The sequence below is a fragment of the Leptosomus discolor genome, chromosome 6 (assembly GCF_034619465.1).
Source record: "Leptosomus discolor isolate bLepDis1 chromosome 6, bLepDis1.hap2, whole genome shotgun sequence".
In the NCBI taxonomy this organism is placed as follows: Eukaryota; Metazoa; Chordata; class Aves; order Leptosomiformes; family Leptosomidae; genus Leptosomus; species Leptosomus discolor.
In genome coordinates, this window is record NC_141396.1 from 66,690,525 (window position 1) to 66,716,906 (window position 26,382).

General features: G+C 52.5%; 1 protein-coding gene across 1 annotated transcript in view; it reads right to left on the reverse strand.

Annotated features, from left to right (window-relative positions):
- Positions 1–15,130, reverse strand: part of SETD2 (SET domain containing 2, histone lysine methyltransferase) — a 56,100-nt gene extending 40,970 nt beyond the window's left edge. The window contains exons 1-5 of the mRNA XM_086466631.1: positions 15,086–15,130; positions 7,311–11,728; positions 4,953–5,084; positions 3,931–4,059; positions 465–588 (exon numbers count right to left, since the gene is read on the reverse strand). Of these exons, the coding sequence (XP_086322757.1) occupies positions 465–588; positions 3,931–4,059; positions 4,953–5,084; positions 7,311–11,728; positions 15,086–15,127 (4,845 nt within the window). The 5' untranslated portion in view covers positions 15,128–15,130. The remainder of the gene's footprint in view (positions 1–464; positions 589–3,930; positions 4,060–4,952; positions 5,085–7,310; positions 11,729–15,085) is intronic.
- Between the last annotated feature and the right edge of the window lie 11,252 nt (positions 15,131–26,382).

Here is a 26,382-nt window from a genome sequence, read left to right on the forward strand (position 1 = left end):
CAGCTCTGTGAGCAAGGGAAGAAAAAGGACGGGGTTTCTTGGTGTATCTTCTAGGCTGGTCCACTTGGGCCTCCGAGAAGGCTGAGTTTGGCTCGAAGCACCTCCCCAGACTGGGACACAGACACGGTTTCTCTCCCACAGAGGTCTGCTCGTGTGGAAGGGACGGGCCACGCTCCATCCTTTCCCTTGGGAGGACAATTTCTCCTCTCCAAGGGCACTGGGACAGAGTCAAGCTCCCAGACTCCTGTTAAACCAGGCTGAAACTGAGCAATGGGTTAAAAAAAAAAATAAAAGTAAGGTACGACAAGACAAAGCCAGCCAACGTTTCCTTTCCTGAGGGAAACCTTTCTAATAGACTCGGGATGTCGCTCAGTGGGTTCACGGGGAGCCGGCGCTGCACGGAACCAGGGCTCAGCCCAGCCAGCCTCCCCCCCGAAGCCAAGCACGGCCACCCCACCGCTCACCTCGTCATTCTTCAGGGCCATGAAGTAATAGTGAATGTTCTTGTTCCGGGCATATTCCTTCACGCGAGCCTTGAACTCTTTGTGGTCCAGCACTTCTCCGCAGTACTCCAAGACAAAAGTGTTGCTGCAAAACCCAAGAGGAGAAAAAAAAAGCATCGCTCTGCTTAGCCCCAAGCGAGAAACACCAAGGGATGGCAGATAAATAACGGCTGCTGAGACGGGCTCTCCGCATACAACCTGCAGCCTGGTCATCCTGGCGGTGTGGCTACGCCTGAATCTCAGGCAATTCTGGTTATTTGATAGGAATAGCACAGCGAAAAGCCCAGACGTGAGAATAAAGCTCCCCTTCGAGCCGGGTTTATGCTGTGCAACAACAAGACCTTGTGGGCGACGTGAGGAGGAACATGAGGAGTATGAAGAGAAGGTGCTGGCGGGTGGTTTTCCTCCATTGAAATGGAAAGCCTGGAAAGGAGGGGTCCTTTTTAACCATTTTTAACTAACTAACCCTTTTTGACCATTGCAAAGGTGAGTTTAAAAGCAGAGAAGGATGAGATACCCCTACGCTCGGACACAAACCTCACAGATCACACTCTGCGGCGCAGCCAGGCTTTAAACTCTCCAAGTCCACGAGCTTTCTTGATACCTGTCCTAAGTTTCCCCTTGCTTAACATCACCCTGAAGCCTTCGACCCTTTCCTTGTGCTTGACCAGGAGAGCCAAAGCTCCCGCCCAGCTCCACCTGGACCAGGCATCATCCAGCGTTTTGGGCAGGTAACGCTCACCCCATCTTCTTTCCCACTGTCAACCCCCGCCCCTCGCACAGTACCGTGGTGGCCTTCCAGCCCACGTGTATAACTGAAGTCCATCTTTCCCCCATCTCCATGTCCACCCAAAAAAAGGTTCTGGCGCACTAATCTGCTGCTTCAGCTTATAACTCTTTCTCCTAGGTACCTCCCCAGCCGGCACTTAGCAGACACCAACGCGAAGGCGTCAGCCAGGGTCTTCTGACGACCTGCCGCTTAGTTGGGTTAGGTCCCCGCAAATTCCCAACCACAAAACTCCGAGAGAAACAGGGGTGCAGCGGCAGGCCAGCGAGGAGAACCGAGCTAGAAATACGTCTGAAGAAACCCCCCGTCAGGCGGGACACGTCTCCTTCTGGGTGTACAACCTCTCCCCGCTGCGCTGGATGGGCGACCGCCCACAGACTGCCTTCTGGCGGGATGCCTACCAAGAGACGGTTGTCTTCTCTCGAGACAAGCCGTAGCTCCGCAGCCATGTTCTGCCAGGCTGCAAACCTCTCTCCAACCGACAGGTTTTCAGAGCAGCACCCGCAGAAACAACAGCAACATTCCAGCCAGCCCCAGACTGACGTCACCGTATCGTGGAGGAACAACAGCCAAACCCCTTGACGCACACGGGCCAACGGCAGTCGGTACTGCTGCTGCTCTTGCCGATTTACTGACCCCCCTACCCAGGACGGCCTTCACGCCGTTATCTCCTTCCCATCCTTCTCAACGGGCCTGATCCCAGCCCACCTAGCAGACACGATGTTCGCCATCAGCCGTATCTTTACAACAACCTCCAGAGCTTGCCTTCAAGAGAAATTCCTCACACTTCCAATTCAAACTGGACCTGGTATTCCCTGCCGGCGCAGCAGCACTGCTTCAGTCCCCACCCCGACCCCTTCCCTGCGCGCGCCTTGCTCCGAAACACGGGACCTCGCGCTTGGCAAAGGTTCGGTCCAGCAGCACTGGGCGTTTCCCAGTCAGTTTGGAAAAACCAGGAGCCAGCAAACGCCACGCTGCTCACCTTCTTCTTCGACACAGTTGCTGCACAACGGGGAGGGTGACGAAGAGCCCTCGCTCATTTTAACAACCGCTTAACGAACGCCGTTGTCTTTTACATAAACCCGGGGTGGAGGGGCTCCCGGTTAAACCCCTCGGGCTGAAAGGATAGAATTGTTTTCACCGCGTTTCAGCTAACTTGGCACTCCTCTCTAAAGCAATCCAAACTCTCCCCGTCTCCTCCTGTGAACTAGTCTCACACACTTGATAGAGCAGCAAAAACCTCTGCTGTAAGACCTGCAGCCTTCTTAAGCGTCCGAAACGTCGCTGAATGCCTCAGCAGAGCTCTTTGTCTTCCACAGAAGCAAAAAATAAACCAAGAGTTTCCACGGAAACTCACTGAAACACCCAGAGTTAACAGTAAATCTTTGCACAATGAAGCTCCAGGCAGATTGTCACGAAGCTCAGTCTCTGGTGCGCTTGAGACTGAACAGACTCCCCCGGCCCATCCCACAGCCCTTTGGGAGGGGAATCGGAGCCGTGGCGAAACTCTGAGCACGGCAGGACGCTCCAGCCATCTCTTCTGCAAAGCCTGGCGGCGTTCCTCCGCAGGCAACTTCTGCTCACCCTGCGTGGGTGGGAGAGAACACCCGCACGGCCCGCACCCGAACGGCGAGGTCTGAACCCAGCGGGGAGAAAAATCCACTCAGGTCTTCGGAAGAGTCGGAGTGTGGCAGGTCACTGCAGCCGCTCTCACCTGGGGACACCTCCTGCTCCCTCTTCCCAGCAAACCCCATCTTTGTCTCCTGCTCCTCCTGCTGCACCTTGTGCTTCAGGGCCCAGCAGCTCTTTGAACATCCTCGCTCCTCTCTCACGGCCTCACCTAAAGCTCTTTTCACTACTGGCAGCACGAGAAAGCGCCGGCTCAGCAAGGCAGAAGGCAACTCCTTGAGTCACCCCACCTAGCGAGGAGGCATTCATTCCCACCTCGGACCTGCACACCCACCCCTCTACAGCAACATGCAGCCAGCACCGCTCTTCTCCCCAGCCACGCTCGCTTTCGGAGCACAACAGCTTCCAAACGGGCCCGGAATTCCAAAAAACATCGCATCCATCCTGCTGCCAACACGTTGGAGCACCGCGCGACCCTTGCGTTCCAGCTCCTCGTGCCGGACAGCGTCGATAAAGGCCCAAGGGGCAAAAAACACCCGGCTTTAGGGAGAGAGAGGTGAGTCGAAGGCAGACTCGCAGCTGGCAGCACGGCTGGCAGCAAGGGAGCGCTCAGAAGTACGGCGGTTGACTAACAACAGGGCAACGAGGGAGGAAAGACCCTCACGGGACCTCCCTGTCGTCGGAAGGGGAGCGGGAGGAGGACTCAAGAGCAGGGCAAGTCTTGCAGCAGTGGGAAGAGGAGACGTGCTCCTCCGGCACGGTGTCGTGGGGACGGAGAAAGAAGGGGAGACAGATTAAACACAAGGTGAAGCCACGGCAAGACCATCAGAAAGCCTAATGAGAAGGGAGCAGAACCAGAGCCGATAACGAAGAGGGCCACCTGACAGAGGACAAAGCTGGAAGAACCTCAGCAAATCCACAAATGTCAGCGAAAACTAAGAAAACGGCTTATTTTCCCTTCACGAGGGAGCAGAACAGCACGAGGACGTCACTCGAAGGGCAAAGGCTTACGATGGCAGGTCTTTGGCAGCTCTCAGCCCCCAGCCTTTCTTCTCAGTGAGGATCACTTCAACATCTGCGTGCTGCTTCTTCTGGAAGCGCCTGTTGGAGCAGTAGTCGCCGTTTGGGCACCTGGAAGAACTAAGGGAAGGAAAAATGGAACCAATCAAATCCCAGCAGAACAACGGCGATAACAGGAACGGCTCAGATGGGAAACAGATACCAAGGAACCGTAATAAATTCAGTGTAAAACCTTCAAACACGTTTGGCTATAAAAAGCAGAACCATCTGACTGTCAACATGCAAATGCAGACCATTTATTTCTGGAAGGAAGGCAAAAACACATTTGGAATGCTAAAGGCGCTGTACTTGTATGCTGTATCATAAAAACGAGAGGAACCGGCTGCTTCTCCCCTCGTTTTATGGGTTCTTCCCCCAAAATACCCCCGTCCCCTACCTCTGCTGCCTGGGCTGTGAAATAAAAAACAAAGGGCAGGGCTTCCGCCAGGTAATTCCTCTCCTTCCACCCCAGCTGGTGACAATCCCTGTGCCGGGGGGGTGAATCCCACTAAGAGCCCTGTCCCCCGCTTCCCGCTCACAGCGGAGCTCCCCTTTCTCTTCGCCTCTTCCAGGAGGGCAAAGGAGACAACAGCCATAGCCTGGAGAGGCTCTGGGGAGGGGAGAAGAAATGAGAGGAAATAAGGATCTCGAGCGGAGCTACATTTGCATTTCTGACTCCCTCCAACCACGCTTAGGATGGACTAGAGCTAAGGCTGAGGAGCAGAAGATTCCAGGCCGGTGTAGCGGGTTTTAACAGGAGGTTACTGAGGTCTAACTTCCCTCAGGAGATCTAAGGTCAGCTCTAACTGCTGCTGTGGAGGCTCTGAAGATCACCCCACAGCAGCCAAGTGCAAACGAGGGCGCACAGGCAGCTGGCTGCCACCGCCCAGGGAAGTCCGGATTATTTTCGGGGCTCCCACGTCATCCGGCAGACCACGCTGCCCGACTCTGGCAGCTCCTGAAACGCTACTTACCACTCGATCATGAGCAGGCGATTGAGGCAGTCTTCTCCACAAGCCACCTCCCCCTGAGCTCGCTCTTCCTTGGAGAGAGGAGGGCATTCGCACAGCATTCGCTTAATATCCCGGTGGGATTTGTTCTTCTTCCTGTTGAAGGCAAGCCACCGGAGCACAGGTTAGGCAGCATCTGGGTCCAGAAATTACTCCTCTCTCTTTATCAGTTGTTACTGGAGGAAATCCATTTCTTCTCTAGAAACTGGACATACGGATTGAGTACCTCTGGACAAGCACAGGAAGGTACAGGGGTAACCAAGGACGCTCGGGGTGTTCTGAGCGGGAGGCGATGACTTGCTGATCACAAGATGGTTTCTCAGAAAGACAACCCAGAATATTTAACATTCTCCCTTCTCCTCAACCTCAAAAATCCAACCTTACTTCCAACGTCCACGTGCGCACGCACAGGCGCCTGCACCCCCAGGAAGGACTAAACCCCCTTCATTTTGTTGTACGAGTGAAGAAATCAACTCCCAGAAAATTCAGTCCTGATTTTTCCAGACAGAGGATTTCTCACCACACCGCCCAAGTTCTAAGGTTTACATGAAAAGGACAAACTTTTATTAGCCCTCTCACGAAATTCTATATCCTGTAATCATATGGAATACCACCGAGACCATCTCCAGGGATCCCTTCCAACCTCAGCGATTCTCTAAGAGTCCCCTTGGTTTCGCTGGTCCAAAGGCCAGGAGCAAACCGACATTCTAGGGCATTAACACACAAAGCATTAGGTGAGTGCACGTACCCTTTTAAAATAGCTCTTTTAGTAAAGGAAATTGGAGGGTTTAGCTCCTTAAACCTCCCCTTTACTGTCAAATAAGACAATGAGAAAGAAAACAAGAAAAGCGCAGTTACAGAAAAGGTGGGGCTCAACGGCACCTACTAATTGGTATTTTAGTTGCCATGAGATGATGAGGGAAACGCTTTGGAGCGCGGATGCCAGCAAGACAAAAAAAAGGCATGAGAAAACACCCTTGGATCGAAATAAATAGCAGGTTTTATCTGCGTATAAACGGTCAATATTCAGACTCTGAATCAAGAATATCTTTTAAAACACATTTGTGAAAAAAAAAAAAAAACAAAACCAAAAAAAGAAGCCATTTTAGCGAACAAAAGGCGTGGCGAAGCCGTGAGGGTTAAGACCTCAACACGGGTTTAAATCGGCCCAGGCGAAGGGTCCCCCCAAGCGAGCACCGCGCTGCTGGGGAGCCCCGGTGCTCGGGACCCGAAGGTTGGGCAGCGACGTCGTTGCTCCCCCAGCCTTGAGGGATCACGGGGTGGAAAAGGACCATGAAGTTAAAACGAAAAGGCGAGATTTTAAACAGGCATAAACCCTCAGAGGGCCTTGCCCCAGCCTGTGCCAGGAATGAGAACCGGTTACAAGCTCATCAGGAGCTCTCACCGACGCGTTAAAGCCAGGGCGAGTGGTTTTTTGGCAAGGACGAGGGTTGTCGAGCCCTGAAGCGATACACTTAATCACCCCCAAAGCTCAGAAACTGATGATTTTCTTTTCCAGGGATCACCTCCTGTTCAACATTCCCATGCAAAAGGGAAAAGGATCATCTGCAGCCAACAGCTACCCTCTGATATTCCAAATTACAGTCTCTCAGATCTCAAAGGCCTCATCTGAGGTGGCAAATAACTAGAGGCAGCAATCAAAGCCTTTGGTTCGGTTGCCCAAAACCTTTCCCACACCCAGATTTCCCTGTGTCTGCAGAGAGGGAGCGAGCTGGCGTTTGGGGATGCTCAACAGGACTTGGCAGCCCCCAGAGGTGATGCCGCTGTGGTGCTGCGGGCTCTGACGGCACCGAGTTCAGGCGAATGATGGACAACAAAGCAAAAAGCTTGGGAAAAAAAAAAAGAATTAATTACTCTTCCAAACTAGCACGGGTGCCAGAACAACATGTTTACTGGGTGCTGCTGCCAGAACCCCACGTGTGCAAGAACTGCCCGGTACCCAAACCAACACTAGACAAAGGGGATGCTGCAAGACGACTGAGAAGATGGTACAAATAAACCATCCTCCCCCCAGACCCTCCCACCTTCCATCTCTTCTCATCACCAGCGCCCGCCTGGGCCCAGTCGGGGTTTTCTCTTTAAGGACAAGAGACCCCAGGGGGGTTAAACACTTGCCCAGCGTTGCCTCCTCTACGAGCCGCTTTGCCAGATGTAGGGAACGTGACAGCCCTCCCCCTCCCTCCAAATGATGCCAATTTGGCCGTAAAAAAAAAAAAAAAAAGCTATCACAGTTCAAATCGAAAATTGCTCTAGGCAAGAGAAAAAAAAAAAACCACCAACCAAAGGTAAAAAAGCAGTTACCTTTCGGTCAAGTACACGTTCTCCTCGATAAGGTCAAAGTAACAGGGCATCTTTCCTTGCTTGGCAAACTCCTTCCAGCGCTGGGGGTCTCTGAAGTCATCCATGATACACAACCGACCGACCATGGAGGAGTCCTGCGGCGCCGACTCCACCTGCTCGCCCTCCAGCTTCACCTTCTTCTTCTCCCTCGAGTCCACGTCGCTCTCGGAGTCGCTCTCCAACTCCGGGCGTCTCTTTTTTGGTGGGCCTCGTTCTTTCGCATCGTTTTTCTCCAAAACCTTCACCTCCTCCTTCTTCTCCCCACCAGGCACCAGCTCCTTGGTCGAATTGCTGCTGATCTCGTGCGCCTGCACCGAGCCTTTTTCCTTCTGCCCAGGCGTCTGGCCTTTGCCCGAGGGGCTGGGAAAACGAGCCTTGCAGTCCACCTCCCAGCGGTCATCCTCTTCGTACTCCTCGTGATCCTCCGTTAGAGAATCCGGCACTTGCCCCTGAATTCGGTCGTAACTAACGGCAGAGGGTCGGCTGGCAGACCTCGCATCCCAATAACCATTGCCTTGCCAGTAACCCTGAGAGCCACCGTACACTCCCGAGCCCGGCTGGTAAACGTAGCCCGAGTAGACCCCGAAGCTGCTATCCGGCTGCTGGTACGTGCTACTGGGCTTCTCTGACTGGGTGAAGTCCCAGCTCAAATGACCCAGATCCTCCGTTGCCTGAAAACCATCCAGCCTGGAGAGGTCTCCGAGGCCAGACTGGTTAAGCCCACCCTTCCCTTGCCGACTGTCTGGCTTGGAAGAGCTCATCTGGTGTCGGAATTTATCGGCGCTCTCGAAACTCTCCGGCAGGCAAAACGGCTGCTCGTCTTGTCGGCCGATGGGTCTGCCGACGGCCATCAGCTCCTTCAACGTCAGCCTCTCGTCCGCGTTGGGTTTGCCGTGGGAGTCCGCCGTCAGGTCCGCCTGGCTCGTGCTGTCGACGCCGTCGCTCTGAGGCTGGCAAGGATCCGGCCGCAGCTCCTCTGTCTCCTTCCTGCTGAGCTCGGTAGAAGTTGCAGGACTCTTCTCCATCCCTCTAGGAGAACATCTGCTCTCTACCGGTGGACCACCTTTACTGGCCATGCTCTCCAATCTCTCTTCGTAGTAGGTTCTGCTGGGCTCGGGTCGCTCGTCGTCCCAGTGGTCGGAGAAGCGCCTGGTGCCCTGGCTGCTCCGCGAGGAGCCAGGGCTGCTCTCCTCCATCGCGATGGTCGAGTTCTTCGGCACAACCACGACAGACTGCAGCCGTTTCCGCGGCGCACCGTCATCGGAATCCGAGTCCTCCGTGTCGCTGTCGTCGCTGCCCCCCTCGCTGTCGCTCTCCCCTGTGTCAGAGTAATCCTCGTGGCCGGCAGGGACAAATTCAGCAGCGTTGCCGCTGCTGTCACACGTCGGGGCCTGAGTGACCGTCTCCGTTTCTTCTGCGGTGACAACAACATCACAAGAGGGAAACAGGGCATCTGGAAAAGCTGAACCCACCAAGGGCTCGTTTCCCTCGTCCTTCTCGGCCGACGCGCCGGGACAGCGAACTCTCACATCATCCGGCCCAACGCCCTCGGTGGGAACAGCACTTTCTTCCACGACCTCCCGGCCACGGCGCTCCAGCGGCACCGCCGAGTAGTACGAATGCTCGTCTCTGAACGACAGCTTGCTTTTTGCCGAACCAAGATCAACGTGCTGAGCATCCAAGTCCAGCATCTCTTCGGCTTCCGAACGCGGCAGCAGCTCCGGGCATCCACCCGGCGGTGGCACATCCCATTTGGAAGAGACAATTTCCTCCGGCACGGGATGGTCCGAGCTGAGCCTCAGGGAAGAGCCATCCTGGGAGGGATCCCGGCTCGAGCTCTCCACTGCCAGGCTGATTTTATGGAGAGGCTGACCGTGCTCATCGTCACAGGCGGCCTTTGGGTGGTGATCCTCCGTGCTCTCGTAATCGCACGTCACCGTCTGCAGCTCTATCTGCATGTCCAGGAAAGTCTCGGATGTAACTTTTACATCCGCCGGCTCGGCTTCGATTTCCACTTCCGAATGATACAAAGCAGGGGTGGCTTCGTCTGAAATGTAGCAAAAAACTGGTTCTTTGGTTTTGTCACCCGGAGGCGCCTGATCGTCCAGCTCAAGTAGGGCTTTAGTGTGATCTACATTCAGGATGGGCAAAGGGATGGCTTCTCCTTGCTGCTGCGGGACCGGAGCCTCCGCTTGCCGAAACGGACTGTTGCACTCGCTGGACTGGACCCGAGAATCGTCCGGCTCTTGCTCTTGAGACGCGTAAACGCTCTCAAACCCGTTAGATGGCAATGGATACGACGGACTCGTCTTCACGACAGGCGACGCTTCTGACCGGCACAGGCTGTCGTCAGAAGACACAGCGACATCCTCGGGTTTGGAGGCACTGGAAGTTGCCAAACCATCGGCTCTCCCCTCCGGGGACCCATTGACGCTCAGCTCTACAGGGAGACACGTTCTTAACTGGTCGTGCTTGATCTTTAATAAAGTCTCTTGTTCCTTAACACTGTCGTGGCATTCGTTTCCTGCAAGTTCCTCGGACTTTGAGTTGGCAAAACCCGCTTTCGATTCATCTGCCTTTTTAAAAGCGGGCGAATCGTTTAACTGATCTAATGGAGAAAGTGTCTTTTCCCTTTCAAATTTTTTCGCAATGGACACCCTGATCTCATTGCTTTTTAGACAAGAGGTCTCTAAATCTAGAGAATTAGACTGCTGTTTTATTTCTTCGATCGATTCTGTACAACAGAAAGAACTCTTAAATTTATCAGGCTTTGGTGTGGGGGTCTTTGAAGGGGTGGACTTATAACGGGAGGAATTCACATTACTGTCGGGCTTAGAATGGGATGTCCCCTTCCGATAGCCTAGCTCGTCAAGGGGAGAGCACCTTTTGGTTACTTCACTTTCGGAAGTCCTTTTTGAATCTCTATCTGCTTTCGAAGACGACCTTCCTCTCCTCTCCGCGTCGGCGTAAGACGACTCTACTTTGCTGTCCCTGTCCGACTTAGAGTACGAAGAAGTCCTCGAGTCTCTGTAGGAGGAGGAGGAGTGGGACGACGTACGCCGCGAGTCACTCGATCTGGAATGTGTCCTCCTGTACTCGTCCTCCGAGTCGGAGCTCTCTCGCGCCCTGCTGTCAGCGTACGAACGGGAGTATCTCGACCTTTCCCTGTACGGGGAGCTCCGGTGGTATCTGCGGTCGGACTCGTAGTAATGTGAGCGCTCCGACCTCGAGTAGGAAGAGCTGGTTCGGGAGCCCCGGTCGGAGCGCGAGCGGGAATGAGACCGGCTTCGCCTTCTCTCTCGGTCCGACCGAGAGCGGGACGACGTATACCGCGAATCTCTTTCCGACTTCGAGTAGCTCGAGTACTTCTCATCCCTGTCCGACTTGGAGCGCGAGGAGGACTTCCCCAGGTCGTCACCCCTGAGGGACGCCGAGCTTCGTCTGGGATCTCTCTCCTTTTCCGTACTGGATATCTTCTGCTCGTGTGACCGCTGGCTGGAGGAGGTCCTCACCGAATCTTCATCGGACTCGGAGCCCAGCAGCGTGCCGTCGGACTGGGAGAACTTCCTCTTCAACCCCTGCCTGCGGGAGCAGAGGGGAGCACCCTTCGAGCCATCGGAAACCTCGTCCTCTTTCCCAATATGGGAATCTTCCTTCTGGGGAGTTATTTCCGGCTGCTCGGGCACGTTTTGAGTTACACGTTCTTCCGAACCGCGCGATGCCGCGTCCTGCTTGACCTCCGGCTCCAAAGCCTCCTTCGGGACGGCGTGGCACGGCTCCTTCAACGCGGCGACTTCGGCTTCCACGGGAGGCGACAGCAACAGCGTCGACACCAGCGTGACCGGCAGCTGCGGCAAGGCTGCCACGAGCGGGGCCGCTGCCATCGGCGGAGGGGGAGGCGGGGGCGGCGGGGGCGCCGAGGGGAAGTCTGCGGCCAACGCCGCCGGTTCCGCTACCGGTGCCGCGGGCGGGGGCGGTAGCGTTGCTGCCGCAGCTGGTGGCGGTTTTGCTGTGACATTAAGTAAATGTTTTTTAAAATGGATCTTCCCTAATTCTACCTTCGGTTTTGGAGGTGAAGGCTCCTCAGCTGAACCAGCGGCATCCCCCAGGTCCATTTTACTTTTGGGGTTAAAGTCAGTCTGAAGGGGTACTCCTGGGGAGTTCTGAGTTTCATTTTGTTTCTCGTTTCCGAGACCAGTCAGAAATCTATTCGGTAAGGTTTTCTTGGTTAAACTAAAGCTGAAAGAGACCTTTTGTCTTCCTTGCTCCTCAAGGTTAACCTTTGTTTTGGTGCCTTTGGGCAAAAAGCGACTCGAAGCAACACCTTTGAACACCGGGCCTTTGATAAAGCCAGCCTTCTGCACGGTTTCAGGCTTGCCCTGCAACAGAAAAAGAAGATGCGGTTAGAAGGAATTTTTTGGGGGGGGTTTCAACGCTGTTCTACAGGCATGCTGAACAATTGTCTTTTGCCTGGTGAATTTTTCGCGGCGATAAAATCGCAATCGAGAGCCCGGGCTGGAGTCTGGGATAGCACAGCAACGCTGCCTTCTGCGCCTGGCTGTCTCTTGAACAAAATCAATCACCCAGTCACTTCAAGTTCGGAGCAAAACCTCCTCCTTTGGGGTTTGGACGGAGGCTTTTTAACTGACCTATTGATGACCAAACTGAAAGTCCTTTTTACATTTAATTCTTAGGGTTTTGAAAAGGAAGTAGGGTTCAACATATAAAGTTACTTCAAGAGAGAGCAGCACTTGATTTGCGCTGTGTCTGTGGTCCCCAGGCTACTAAACATCCTGCATTTTTAAGCTCTAAGAGTGTGTGTGTGTGTGTGTGTGTGTGTGTGTGTTTTCACATCCCAGGAGACTGCACCCGGGTGCATTTGGCTTCAGCGTGAATCAGACAACCCACAACTGCAGCAGCAGTTTTAAGCCCCATCCTTTCCCACCTCCTGCCGACAGCCTCAGCTCAATCATCAGTAATTCCTAACAAGTTTCCAGGCTCAGGCGTAGAGCAGTGTTAATACAACAACCTCCAAGAATTCCCACCAGGACCCAGCCACTCTGTCAACCTCCAGGCCAACCGACTCTAATACCCTCCACGTGCATCTCACCACCAGCGATCTGCTGTCTCCTGCCCTGGATCTCACTCACCACCCTGAGTGAGGACCCCAAGTCCCTTCGTTTTCGATGCTAATGAGCTGAAAGTCATCTTCTCTAGGACGTTAGGAGCCCAGCATCTCCACCAAGAAAGCTGCTGTGATGGCACTCACAACTAAACCCTGGCTTTGGCAACGGAGCAAGTCTAGAGCAACAAAGCTCCTTCAACACAGGAACCTCTTACCCTACAGGCTGCATTTATCCAAGCCCAAGATTAGCCATTTTCAGAGCATAAAGCACCATATGTTCACCCGCCTTGGCATTTCTCCAGCTGTTTTAAAGCTCAGGGCTCGTCTGTGCAACAGCTGGGTCACAGGAGAGCAACCTCCAAAGATGACTCTGGTGGCACCGTGGTAAAAGGGTGTTCTTTATCCCCCTAAATCCAAACTGCGTTAGTGTAATTACATCTCGTGCGAGGAGCGGAACTGCAACGGGAACGGCCGTAGCAGCACAAAAACTGCGCAGAGCCGGGTTTTACGCCCGTAGCTGTGGCAGGAACGCATCTTCGGCAGCGGCAGCGGTTCCCTGCAACCCCCTGTGAATTATTACGCACTTTGTTATCCTTTAACTTTCGTAAAACAAGGCATAGCTGCTCAGGCTAAAGGCACCGTAGTCAATTACTGAATAAGCCGTTGGCGGCATGGAAACGCCATCCCATTCTATTTGCACCCTTGGCCATGGTATATACAAAAATATCCTCATTTTTGATGGAACACGCGGGGTTTCAGTTTAATTGTGAAAACCACATCACAGCCTCCACGTGACTCGCCTTGGCTACCCAACCCACAAGCACACATTTGATCTTCACCAGAAGATGTTAGCTACGTTCTGGAAAAAATGGGTACAAACCCCAAAAAGCGCTGCTTTTAAATGGGTGTTATTTACAGAAGTGCCGCTCCACGGATGCCTTTAAACAAGCGCCATGGCTAAAAGGGCACCCAAAGAGCGACCCTGAAAAAAAGTGCATGTCCACACACTTGCCCAGCTCTGAAACACGCTCCTCTCTCCAAGACTCTCTCACAACCACCTCCAGCAAGTCACGCTGAAAATACTGTCCCCGCTTTCAGAACAATCCACACATCAGAAGTGATCCAGAGACTGACGTACAAGTGTGGATAAACCAACTCATGGAAGAAAAAGAGACAAAAATCAAGTGTCCTGCCCGTCTGGTAGGAGTTTCTACACGTCTGAACGCTACTGAGACCAGTCTCCCATAGGGCTCAGCCTCCCAAAGAGCAAGGGAACGTCATTTTTGGGGTTTGCTGAGTCAATTATTATCCCTACACGACCAGAAATTCACACCTTTTTACCCCAACCTGTGTATATGTCTCGGGACAATGGAAGAGGAGAGAGCAGGTTCCTCTCTTCAGTCATACCCTGATGTCCAATGGAAGGAGTCTCCACAAATCTGAATCCAAATTCTTATCACAGAGACTGGATTCACCCATCACACCAACTGCATATATATAAAAATGCACAGATATATCTAAAAATACAGTAACTACAGTGCATCAGCATTCAAGGGTTTTCTTTCTTGCCAGAACTTTTGTGAAATTATTTTACTTGCAAAATGGAAATGTGCCAAGGTTTTGATCCAAATCCTTCTAACTTCAAGCGCAACAGATCCGAAATCTGAGCTCAGACGTGAATAACGGGATTTGGCTACATCCACCTTCACATAAAACACAGGACATGAAGGCAACAAAGGAGCTGCTACGCTTCTACTCCTCCCCTTTCCACAGTCTATTCGGCAGAGATGATACATTTCAGAACAAACCTTTCACCCTCACGTGCTCACCTTTCCAGGGATCTTTTTTTCTCAAACAACACCGAGTTTGACGAAACATGACTTACAGAACTTTAAACATACTCCGCAGGTAGCTTTTGAAATGTAATAGGTAGCAATTAGTGGTGAAAGCTCTCTAGTAGACGAGGAGTTCTCCTTCCTTTAACGCTTTACAGAAAGGGATCGTTCCCCAAAACATCGCTGTGGGTGTCTGGCAGAAAGAAAAAAGGCCACAGAAGCTCCCTCTGCGTATCCAGCAGAGGTACAGGGTTACCGGAGCAGCAGGGCTCCTGCGGCGCTCAGTGCGCTGGGAGCACAGGGAGGACACCCAGCACGTTCACCAGCACCACCAGAGCACATATGGTCCTTCAGCATCACCAACTATTAGCTGCCGTTGTTCCTACGCCAGGATATTATAAACTGTTCCAGTCCCTCCAAGTTTTCTCCTTTCCCCTTAAATTCTTTGGGTCACACACAGCAAAACTGACTTTTTTTTTTTTTTTTTTTTTACACATGAAGTCCTTAAATAATCATCTGCTCACGGTGCAGAAAGCAGCATCTACCTACACCCAATGACTCAAGGGCACCGCCGCGCTCTGCTATGGGTGTGGATGGCAGAAGGGGCACTGAAGGCACTTCCCTGCTGTCCCGGGTTTAATCCCTGAACGAGAGGCACCCCAGAGTAACTCAGTTCGCTTCGTCTGGACCCTCAAGAAATCTATAGGTCAAACCAAAGAGGTTGGGCTAACACAGGCCTCGGGAGCTACACCGAGAAAGGAACTGGTTCTACTCACCTCATTTTCTTCTTCTCTGTTGCAATCCAGCGGAGGAAACATGCAAAAGAAAACAGAAGAAGGTGGTGTAAACGTCAGGCAGGAACAAGAAACATAACGTCGGATCTCAGGACGGACCCAGGGACAGAGCGAGGGCAACGCCAACCCCACAAATAATCCTGCCGCAAGAGGTGTCCCTACCAACGTCACCCAAGCGCCAAGCAGACAGCCCGACCACCTCTGAAGCGGGGCACGGCACGGTTTTGAAGCTCAAGAACTTCAGCACTGAAAATTCTGCACGGACTCGGACAGAGCAAACCTTTCCCGAGCAAACTGCTGGCTTGGTGTTGTCTTCTGAGGGTTTGTAGACCAGCCAGAACCTTATTTCCACAGATACTGCAGAGGTGACACAGCTATAAACCCCCTGAAAACAAGATGTAGGAAGGTGAACTTGGTTTTCTTTCGGTTTTAGTATTTTCCTGAGCAGCCCAGAAACAGCAAAAAGTATCTGCCTCTCTCACTGCCAGAAATTAAAGATACTTGTGAACACCTACCTGCTCTACGGCCTGCTACGGATCTGCAGCCCTGGCTATCTGCCATGATGCTCAGACTTCATTAACTTCATTCAGCAGTGAATTAATTTGGAGCATTACCTTGATGCCAACCGAACCCACCAACGCTGAGCCAACGGGGAAGCCCAACTTTTCTCTGCTTCCCCAAGTGCTTCGCTCCGATACCACGAGCAAAGCGGCTTCTCCTACAAGGCAGGAGAAGGAACAAGAACACGACTACCCCCCTCCTTGCTTTGCTCAACACCTGGGAGAGTTTCAGCGAGGTTCTCGGCCCCCAAAGGAAAACTACGGCAGGAGATGTAAAAGTTTCAGTGGTTACCAACACGCCTTAACTGGGACGTCAACAGCTCATCTGTCTTTATCTGTCATTTCCTCTACTACAAGTCCAAGAGCACTCTCCAGCGCTCGAACCTTCACGCTCAGCCTCTTCCCCGTCCACCTTAGACACAGGGGAAGCTTTCAGACGGACTTTTGCTCAATTCTACCAGCTTCTGAGCCACAATTCGGCGCTGTCGTGGCGCCACGGCCAAAGATTTCTGGCGGAAAAGGTTCACAGATTTCACTTCAAGCCTCAGCTCATCCAGAAGGGCCAGCTTCTGGAAAAGAAAGCCAAAGCTCTCGGTTTCTGCATAACCCAGGCAGGGATCCGAGGCAGTGACGGCACAGCAAGAACCAGCATCCCCCCATTTAAACCACCACCAACACAGAATGAGGAGCAACCCGCTAGGAAGACCCATCACCAGCAGCAATATACCCCTTCCCGCCCCTACGAAGGCTCACGTCCGATGGATCGGACTAAGCTTATTAACAGGCTCCAAATTATTCTCCGAGCAGCAAGAAGAGGGTTTGTTTCCGATAAGGAAACATGAGCCATGAGCTGAAGCAAGCTGTGGAGTACACGAGGGCACGTACGGGATTTAATGGGGTTAACCAAGCCATGAATTCAAAGCACTGCTGATGCAGAGCAGGTCAGAAGTCCTCCAAGAAAACCACTTTGTCACAAATTAGTGCCTAAAAGGAGGTTTCATTTTTAGGAACACAGAACGTGGAGTTTTAGACTTCCAGGACACCCGACATTGTCGACAGTCACGCGTCTGGAGCGTCAAACACAAGGACTACAAGGGGTGGGAACAGCGCTGAGGTCTGGTGTAGCCAACACCCAACAAGACCCAACATGAACGTTGGATTTGACGGCCTGAAGGGTCTTTTCCAACCTAAACGATTCTCTGAAGATTTTCAAGATCTCCATGACCAGCGAGCACAGAATAACAACCAACAGATGAAAGCTGGTGGTCCTAAACCAAAATAACCAGAAATAACTCTATACATAAGAACGCAGATTTAAGTAGGTACATATTGGGAGACAGGTAATGAAGTTTAGTATTTACAATTAATATCCTGCTGTAAGAGTAAAGTAACTAATTCCTCTTAACAACCCCTTTGTGCTCTTGTTGCTGAAACGCTGCATAAAACCAGCACTAAGCTAAAACGCTGGCAAGGACCCAAAGGAGAGGTCTGCAAAACCCAAAAGCTGAGAAAAAAAAAACCTTCCCCTTCCAGGAGGGCAGGCCCGCGGCACAGCAGGAATCCTGGCACGACGCGGGCCAGCTCCAAGCTGCCGCCCTGGGCGAAGCTCGCAGCCGCAGCAGCGGATTGCCCGGACAAGACGCCAGGTTGGTGGAGCAGCCTCGGCACCTGCCGCCCTCCGAAGAGCCGCTCCACGGACGGCAGAGCACCAGCTTCTGCACGGGGGTGGGGTCAAAGCAGGCAAGAAAACTGCAAGACACTGAAGGGAGGGGAAAAAAAGCGAGTTGAGATCCTTCAAGCCGCAGAGAAAACCTTGCAGGAGGAAAGGGATGACCTCGGTGCTCTCGAGCCACTTGGTCGCGAGACTCGCCTGCCCTCGGTGGGGGAAGCGGCTCAAGTTCGAGCAGCTTGAAGGGCGGCGAGTGAGAAATCAAAATACTACAAAATAAAAAGAGTTAAGAAGGGATCAAGAAGATGATGTTGCAGGAATGCAACCGGTTATCTACAAGAAAGCACCCAGGAATGAAGCAGGTACGCCATCACTGGTATCTTGTCTAGTCTTAGGTGCCTGCAGGAACGATTTCATCTCTCCTGGACAGAGAAGTGTTTCTTCTCGGAGAGGGAACCGTAGCATTCCCCCTCCGCAGCAGTATTCCAGCCAGTCATGCCCCAAGTGCTCTTGCCTCCTGAACTGCCCCTCCGTCGGCAGCAGCACGTCCCCCCCCAGGTCACCCTTGGTAAAGGAGGGAGCTGGCTGGGGCGATGGATCCCACTGAAGAGCCTCTCCCTTCGCCCCAGATCAAAAAACAAAATACAGAAATAGCTTTCCAAACTTAGCGAACGCATTGCTGTTTGCTCGAAAACCTTTTGCCAAATTCCTCCCACGCTGGGTTTGGAGTTACATAAAACCCCCCGCGCTGCCAGGCTGGGGAAGGAGACCCGGCACCACCAGAGCGTACGCGAGCTGGGGATCCATCCAGACGCACAACCCGTAGGGTTTTCCAGCAGGTTTCCAGAGGTTTAGGGCAATCCCCCTATCTGCAGGCGCAGGAAAGGAAGACTGGCATTAAAATCAGCGTTGAAGGCTAAAATCAGCGTGGAATTCAGACACTTAGTGGCTCATTTCTGTGAGCATCAAGCGAAAGGGTTGGTCAAAACTCAAAACTCACAGCAGAACCGAAGACCTCCACAAACGAGTGGTTAATCAATTAAAACCCAAACCAGGGAACTGCACCATCTTTGTCTACAGCAGCCCTATGTATTTTTTTTTTAAATACTAATAAAAAAAAAAAAATCAGTCTGCCCCTAAAATAAAATTTAAAGAACAATTCCGCCTGTCTGCCAGTCAGATGGGATTAACCAAGGACACGTAGGGGCCAGGCGAGAGCAAGGGGTGCCTGCACACACCCCACCCTTGCAGTGACCACAGCAAGCACGTCCCACGTCCCCACACCGTTCAGGGGAGTTTGTGTTTGCAGGAAAAAGGCTTTTTTTAAGGCTCTGGACCTTCATTTCTACCGAGATTCTTTATATTTAAATCAGCTTCCCTCCTCAGGGAAACACCCCAGGTTTGTCACGGGGCGCGTTCACCAGAAATAAGGCTGGATTTTAATTCCTGCAGCAGCTCCAGGATTTCTCAGGTGCTCAAACAGCTTGACTTGCAGGAGACTCCTCTCCTGTTTAAAATGCAATCCACAGGGTAATCTGAAGTGGCCTGGGCTTTGCTTATGCTAAAAAAGCAAACAAAAAAAAAAATGCCCTCAGGCTTCTGTGGTCTAAATGACAAACGCTGCTCTGCATGAAGACAAAACTTGAAGAGCCTCACCTCCCACGGCCTTTATTTTTTTTTTTTTTTACCCTTCCTACCCTTTTTTTCTTCCTCAGGAAGCCTCAAGCTCTTCTTAACTAAACATCTGCAAAACTACCAACGCTGCAAGGCTAAAAAGCCCCATCCCGGGCAGGTGCTCAGCCCACCTTGCCTTCAAGCCGTGGAGCAGGCATTAGCATAGCTCCATCTGAATGCCGACCTGCCTGGCAATGGCCTTTCTTTCTGAAGAAAGGGAACAAAACGCCAAACCTCAGCGCTCAACCGGAGGAAATCCCAACCTCCAGCCTGTTTTCCTTGAGCCAGAACCGTCCTGCCAGCGCGGGGATGCAGATGGACCTCCGTGGATCCCACCACCACCTTCAACACCAGGGCTAAGCAAACCAGAAGGCGACCCGACAAATGAAAACACCCTCGGGTAGAAATTTGCAGTTCCAGCAAGATCCTAAAAGCCAAAAAAAAAAAATATATATATAAAAATAGAAATAAAAAAAGAAATATTTAGGCAGATTTCAGCGGCGGCGACGGGCGGGCTGCACCTCTGGGCTTGCGCCGCTGCAGGTGATGGAGATGTTCCCTCGCTGCGGCTCTCGCTCAGCTCCTGCCACCCTCGAAACCGAGTGATTTGATAAAATACTTACAGGTCCGAAGCGCTATCGCCTGCTTGGTTTATTAGTCTCTAATGTGGCCGGCTGGAGATAAAAAAAAGGACAGACGCGCAGCGGCCGCTACGATTAACTAAACCACGGCACTGAACTGCTGGGAAATCTGTGGTTTTAATACCCCAGTGTGTCCCTGCTCCCAAAAATACTGCACCACGACAGGTCGTGTACAACCAGGAGAATAAAAAAAAAAAAAAAAAAGCAGGGAAGTTAACAGACAATCCCGCTCCTTCCCCCAAAAAGCCAGGGGAAGGCTAAAGCACACCCCGGATGGGGCAGGGGGGAATCGCTAATGGTATCAAACATCTTCATTGAACAGTGAAAGCAAGCCAAGCTCTCCAGAAAACGAGGTCAAGGTAGGGGTAAGCATACACCTGTCCCTGCAGCACAGCCCCCAGCTCCAGCTCGCCCACCCCCTGCTTCCCTAAACCGGCCTTTGCTGGCTTAGACAACGTTTTCCCCGGGTTTGGAGTGCTACGTTTGGAGCAGGGGAAGAGACACCCTTTCTGCTGGGCTGAAATACGAAAGAACAGAGAGGACCGAACACGCCAGGGAAACAAAAAGCTGGATATACCGAAAAATCGATATTTCTTCTGTCATTCCCAAAACCGACAAGGGCCGAGCGGCACAGTCACAAGCGCGCCAGAAAGGGGGTTATTTTTCTTTTACCATAGATGACGGGTTACTGGTGTACAGAGCCACCTGTGAATGCTCCCTCCTCATACACCCCCCCTGGAGAGAACTTCATCAATGAAGAAAAAACCCCCCCCTGGGCACGAAACAAGATGAAGGAACTCAACCGCTGCAGCTTCCACGTCAGGCCAGCCCGGGGTCCTGTCCCTCATCAGGCTGGAGCAGAGCCACCGAGAAGAGAGTCAAGAGACGTTACACCACAATATGGACAACGTACAGCTCTATAAATGTTTACTGCCAGCACTTACACTCCGTTCTCTGCAGCTGGGGAAAATATAGGGTAAAAAAAAAAATAAAATGGCATGAGCTACAGTGCCTGTTCTTTGCCAGCTGGCAGCGCCGGCAAAGGGACCTCTGCCCACGCTGTGACTTAAGCCCTGGGCCCGGCAGAGCCCACGCAGACCCTTCCTGGGGCAGGTTCACCCCACAGCGACCAAACCCTAAAGAAAAGGGGAATAAAGGGGGGGGAGGATGATTTTTGAAAACAATTCGCTCTGGGTGCTGCAAAGGAAGGTGGGTCAGAGAAAAGAGGCACTGGCAGGAGCATGTGGAAAGCCACAGGTTGAGGTTTGGGGGGGGTTGATCAAAACTTCATTTACTAATTATGTAGTTATCTGTGTGTTAGTAATATTAGCGTTTTAAAGAAGCTAGGATCTTCTGCTTCAGGAAAAAAAAAAAAAGACCTGGTTAAGAAGAAAATTTCCAGTGGTCTCCAGTCTCCTGCTCCAATAAAAGCATCCCAGGACCCTGCTCCTTCCCCAAAACTGGGGGGAGGGGGGGGAAGATGGGGACTGAAGAGCAGCGGTGCCAAAAAGAAAGGGCACAAATCCGCAGTTTAACTCAAAACAGCGGCTCCTGGCTCAGGACCATGGGAGCATCAGTTGTTTGGAAGGCTTCCTCCTCCTCCTCCTCCTCCCTCCTCTCGGAGCAGGGAAGGAGACTTCAGCAGCAGCTTTTAGAGTTAACATTCCCCCATCAACAACATTGAAAGGGGATCACTTTTCAGGTAATCCCTGCCCCAAAACCACCTCCTTTTGACACATCAGCAACAAAAGGCGCCACTTTCGCACCTCCAAGGCACCTTTCAGCTGCAGTTTCCCCACCCGATGCAGTTAACTCCTGAAATGGGGGCACACCCCTGAGCCCCCCCTGGGGAAGGATGAGGCTGGATCTAACACAAACGCGGTTTATCACCTCCCGGGGAAGATGCAGGACGCCTGACATCGCCCTCTCCCCGCCGGGGACCAGGGCCAGGATGGACAAGGCGGGAGGTGCACAAAGCAACCCCAAACCCCCATGAAAAGCAACGGCCCAGCTTTACCCCCAAGGAAAGGGCGGCATTTCACTCATCGTTTCCCCCAATTTATTATTTCTAACAATCAATCCAAAAGGCTGAAACGAAAACCTCCTTCCTAGGCCAGGGTTAGGCCAGGCTTAAAAGCTCAGGTCGGCTCCTACCTCTGCGTGCAACCTCACCAAGCCGCTCACCTCCGTTTTTAGCTGCCCCTCACCATCCCACCTCAATCTCCAGGTTCTTCAGGCCCCGGGCAGCTTCACACAAAGCTCTGCCGCCGGTTTAAGCAGAGGCACCACCACTCGGTACAACCACACAACGAGGCATTTCTCCTACCAGCCCAAACCCGGGTTTTTTTAGGACTGAGCATCCCAGCGCTCCCCACCGCACGCCCTGGGGGATAGACTGACCCTGCTTGCCATGGCTTCCACCGCTTTGCTGCAAATGGAGAGTAAATATCCTCCAAATTCGTTACTCAAAGGAGAGGAAAGCGAGGGCCAGCCCTCTGCAAACCACCCCCTCGCAGCGCCTGCCACCGCATCCGCGGGCGCCGCCAGGTTACGCACCGGTACCACTCCGAGGCTCAGAGGGAAAAGGAATTAGTGGATGTAGGAGGGGAAAAAACCAAACCAGTTGGGTTTTTAACTTGGCTCAAATCCCATCCCATGCAATCGCTGGGCTGCAGAGGAAAAATTCGGCGTGTGCTGAACTAAACGGCTCCAATTACAAGCGGTTTGACACCAGGAAAAGAATTTCAGTATCGAAACCCTGCTGAAAAGCATGTGGCTACACCCAGCTTCCAAGCAGGGCCAGCTCAAGTTATCCCAGCGCTTCTCCAAAGCATTCCTCTGCAGCGGCGGGGGAAGGTGAGGAACCTGAAAGCATGCTGAATTTAAAAAAAAAAATAATAATAATAACAAAACAATCCGAAATAGCGAAGCTGACTTACGAGCATCACACCGACCAGCCCAGGGCTTCACTCTCGGCAGAGAAACCAGCAGCTCGGGCCCCTGCAGGACACACGGACTTTGGGGTTTCATCTGCCCCAGCAATGGCTCTGGGGAATGAGGTCTGTGTGCTCAAAAAGGGGGGGAAAAGCCCACCCCCAGAGCACAAAGGCCATGCCCCTCCCTCGGAGGGCTGGGACAAGGCGGGGAAGGACTCTGAGCAGGATGCTTGGGAAGCCCCCAGGCTGCACCCCATCTCCTGCGGGGGACTTCTCGCCTGCTGGGTGTCTGGAGTGGGTACAAACAGGGGGGGGGTTCACCCCGCCTTCACCCCATCAGCGGGATCAGACCTTCAGCAGGTCTCACCATCCCCGAGCAAATTCCTAACCTGGCCTTATCACGGCAATCCCTAACCTGGTTTTACCAAGGCAATCCCTAATCTGACCTTGCCAAGGCAATCCCATGCATGACAAGTAGCTCCTCTGGCACTGCAGGTCATCTTTGTCCCCAAAAACGCCTCACAAAGAAAGATTTCCCCCCGTTTGCAAAGATTTCCCCCCCTTTGCAAAGATTTCCCCCCCCGTTTGCAAAGATTTCCCCCCCCCGTTTGCAAAGATTTCCCCCCCTTTGCAAAGATTTCCCCCCCGTTTGCAAAATTTCTCCCCGTTTGCAAAGATTTCTCCCCCCTTTGCAAAGATTTCCCCCCCGTTTGCAAAGATTTCCCCCCATTTGCAAAGATTTCCCCCCCGTTTGCAAAGATTTCCCGCTGTTTGCAAAGATTTCCCGCTGTTTGCAAAGATTTCCCGCTGTTTGCAAAGATTTCCCGCTGTTTGCAAAGATTTCCCCCCCTTTGCAAAGATTTCCCCCCCCTTTTGCAAAGATTTCCCCCCCCTTTTGCAAAGATTTCCCCCCCTTTGCAAATATTTCCCCCCCATTTGCAAAGATTTCCCCCCCATTTGCAAAGATTTCCACCCCGTTTGCAAAGATTTCCCCCCGTTTGCAAAGATTTCCCCCCCGTTTGCAAAGATTTCCCCCCCCGTTTGCAAAGATTTCTCCCCCGTTTGCAAAGATTCCCCCCCTTTGCAAAGATTTCCCCCCCGTTTGCAAAGATTTCCACCCCGTTTGCAAAGATTTCCCCCCCGTTTGCAAAGATTTCCCCCCCCATTTGCAAAGATTTCCCCCCGTTTGCAAAGATTTCCCCCCCTTTGCAAAGATTTCCCCCCCTTTGCAAAGATTTCCCCCCGTTTGCAAAGATTTCTCGCCATTTGGGATCTCAGGCCGGGCTTGCAGAAGTCTGAACCTGCTTCAGGAGAAGGTTCACCACACCGGTGGCCCCACTGATGGAGACGGGGAGGACTGGGGTCACTGGGTGAAGTGGAAACATCTGCGCCGCCCGTGCTGGGATGCAGCGGGGTGGGTGCCACCTGCAACGCCTCCGTGGTCCCCTTGTCCCCAAAGGAGAGGGCAGGCAGGAGCAGCCCTGTCCCCTGCACCCCAGGCAGGAGAGCTTCTCAAAAGCCACACCCTGCAAGCTTCACAAGGAGGGAAAAACATCAAATTTCAGTGCAATTTCACCCCGAGGCACCCGAGCAAGAGCACCTTATAATTCAGAGACAAGCACACCAACACCAAACTCTTCCACAACTCACCGCAGCAAAGCCTGCGTTCACCGAACGCCCCCAAACTCACCCCAAGCTTAAGATACTTTCCAAAATTCACACTTCAAAGGGCAGAAACTGCACCCTGCGCCCCGAAAAGCTTTGCTTTCGTGCCGCCCATAAAAACGCCGCGACGCCCCGGCCAAGCTGAAGGTGGCTGCTTTAATATAAAATCCTCAACGTATTTATTCCTGACGCAATTATGGATGAAGTTTAATCTTCTATTACAAAACCTGCCCGGCAGGTTCAGTCAGCAGTGGGAGACATCTTGGGAGCTGCTCTCAATTCAATAAAAGAAAATAAACCCAACACCAATTCCCGGAGAATCGAGGGCTTTAAATCAAACTTATTTTAGCGAGATTAAACGCGGCAAGAAGAAACGAGAGCTCCCGAGGGAAAACCTGCACCCTGCTATCGCTCCGCAACACCGCCGCCGGTTGCTGTGGCAATGCCAAACACAAGGTGACACCAGGCGGGGAAGTGACCGTAGGGGCAGATAAATCCAACCCCCTTCATAGCAGAAATTTGCAATAAAAGGGCAAGTTTCGGGGCTGCGCGAGCAGACTCCAAGCACGAGGCTCCGGTGCTTTTTTTCTGTTGGACGTCGACGCTACAGAGGCTGCAAACGTTAAAAATAATTGTTTTCTGCTCACTCAGAGCGACAAGTTTTCCGGTTCTGGTGGAAAAAAACTCCGCTGGTGCGTTTCAAACGGGAAGGCCACAACGCCGTTACACCGTGACGCTGGGGAAACGGTCAAATCTCCGAGCGCCGGCGGGTAACGCCCGCAGGAATCCACGGTTGGTCCCGAAAACGGTGCTGCCCAGCGGGTACTGCGCCGGCTCCGGCTCCCCAGACCCAGCCCGACACCTCTTCCTCCCGCCATCACTATTTCGGGTCAACTGGCCCACGTTTCTCTTGGATTTCAGGTCCTGCTTCACGTCAGCTCTGGAGGGCAGCAGTCTCCGGGATGGATCCGGAAAGGCCGAAGCTTGAGGATGCAGGGATGGAGCATTTTTATGGGAGTTTAGCAAAAAATAAATGGGAAAAACCAGGAAAAAAGTCAAGAAAAAAAAAAAAAAATCATTTTCAGCAAGTGCCTTACCAAACCTACAAAAACCAGAGCCGCACTTCTGGCTTTTCCAAGACTTTTTCTCAAGGAGTCCTACCGGTTCTGGCAGGGAAAAATGAAAATGAAGCACAGCCTGGGATGCTCCTGCCGGGGCCAAACCACCGAGGGCGGCGATCTGAGCCTTTGCGCCGCGGCGTTTCGGCTCCTCATCGCCTCCTGCAGCCCCGAGGAAGCTGCCCCAAAGCAGCTGGCACGGCTCCACCGGCACACCGCAGCCCACCTCGTTTGGTTTATTAATAGCTGGTTTATTAACCCAAATAATCATCTAAATCACAACACGCAGCCAGGCTGTTAATGGGGACGAAGGGCAACTACACACAGCAACCATATTCCTTCTCTTTTCTCTTTCTGGGGCTATTAAAAACAGGCATTTATAAATCCTCTCGCCCTGCCTAAATATACACACAAACAAATTATATTTAGAATTATGCCAACAGATCCCCACGACACGTCGCAGGAAGGCTGTCACCTCTCCGCTTGAAGCCCACTTGGAGCCATTGCAAGGAAAATACTAATTGTTGCTAATTTCCCCTCTGTGATTTAAGACAGAGAACCACCTGAAAGGCTTCTCCTCTCAAAAGCCAGGGATTTCTCCATCTCCTTCCCGCGCGATCACCGAACCGCAGGGTTTAGGAGAGCTGAATTTGCTGCCCTTGCCTATTAAGCGCCGAGTGTGTAATTAGCTGTGCACGTGTCCGGGTGACTCAAGGTACACGGAGCTCCTCGGAACTCACAACATCTTGCCTGGGTAGCCTAAAGCTGTGAAATTCCCTCATTTTTTGAGAAACCCAACGACTCGAGCGCAGCCTCCCGAGGCCACCGCTTTCCCTGTCCCGTTGGCCCACATCATTCCGCTTTTAATGACTCCGCCACTGATCCACAGACCTAAACCACCGAAAACCAAAGGAGAAAAGTATTCCCAGCATGCTCCCGCAGCGCCAGCTCCCGGAAAAAAGGCGCTTTTTCCTATTTATAGGCAGCTCCGTTGGCGGAAACCACAGGGAGCTCAA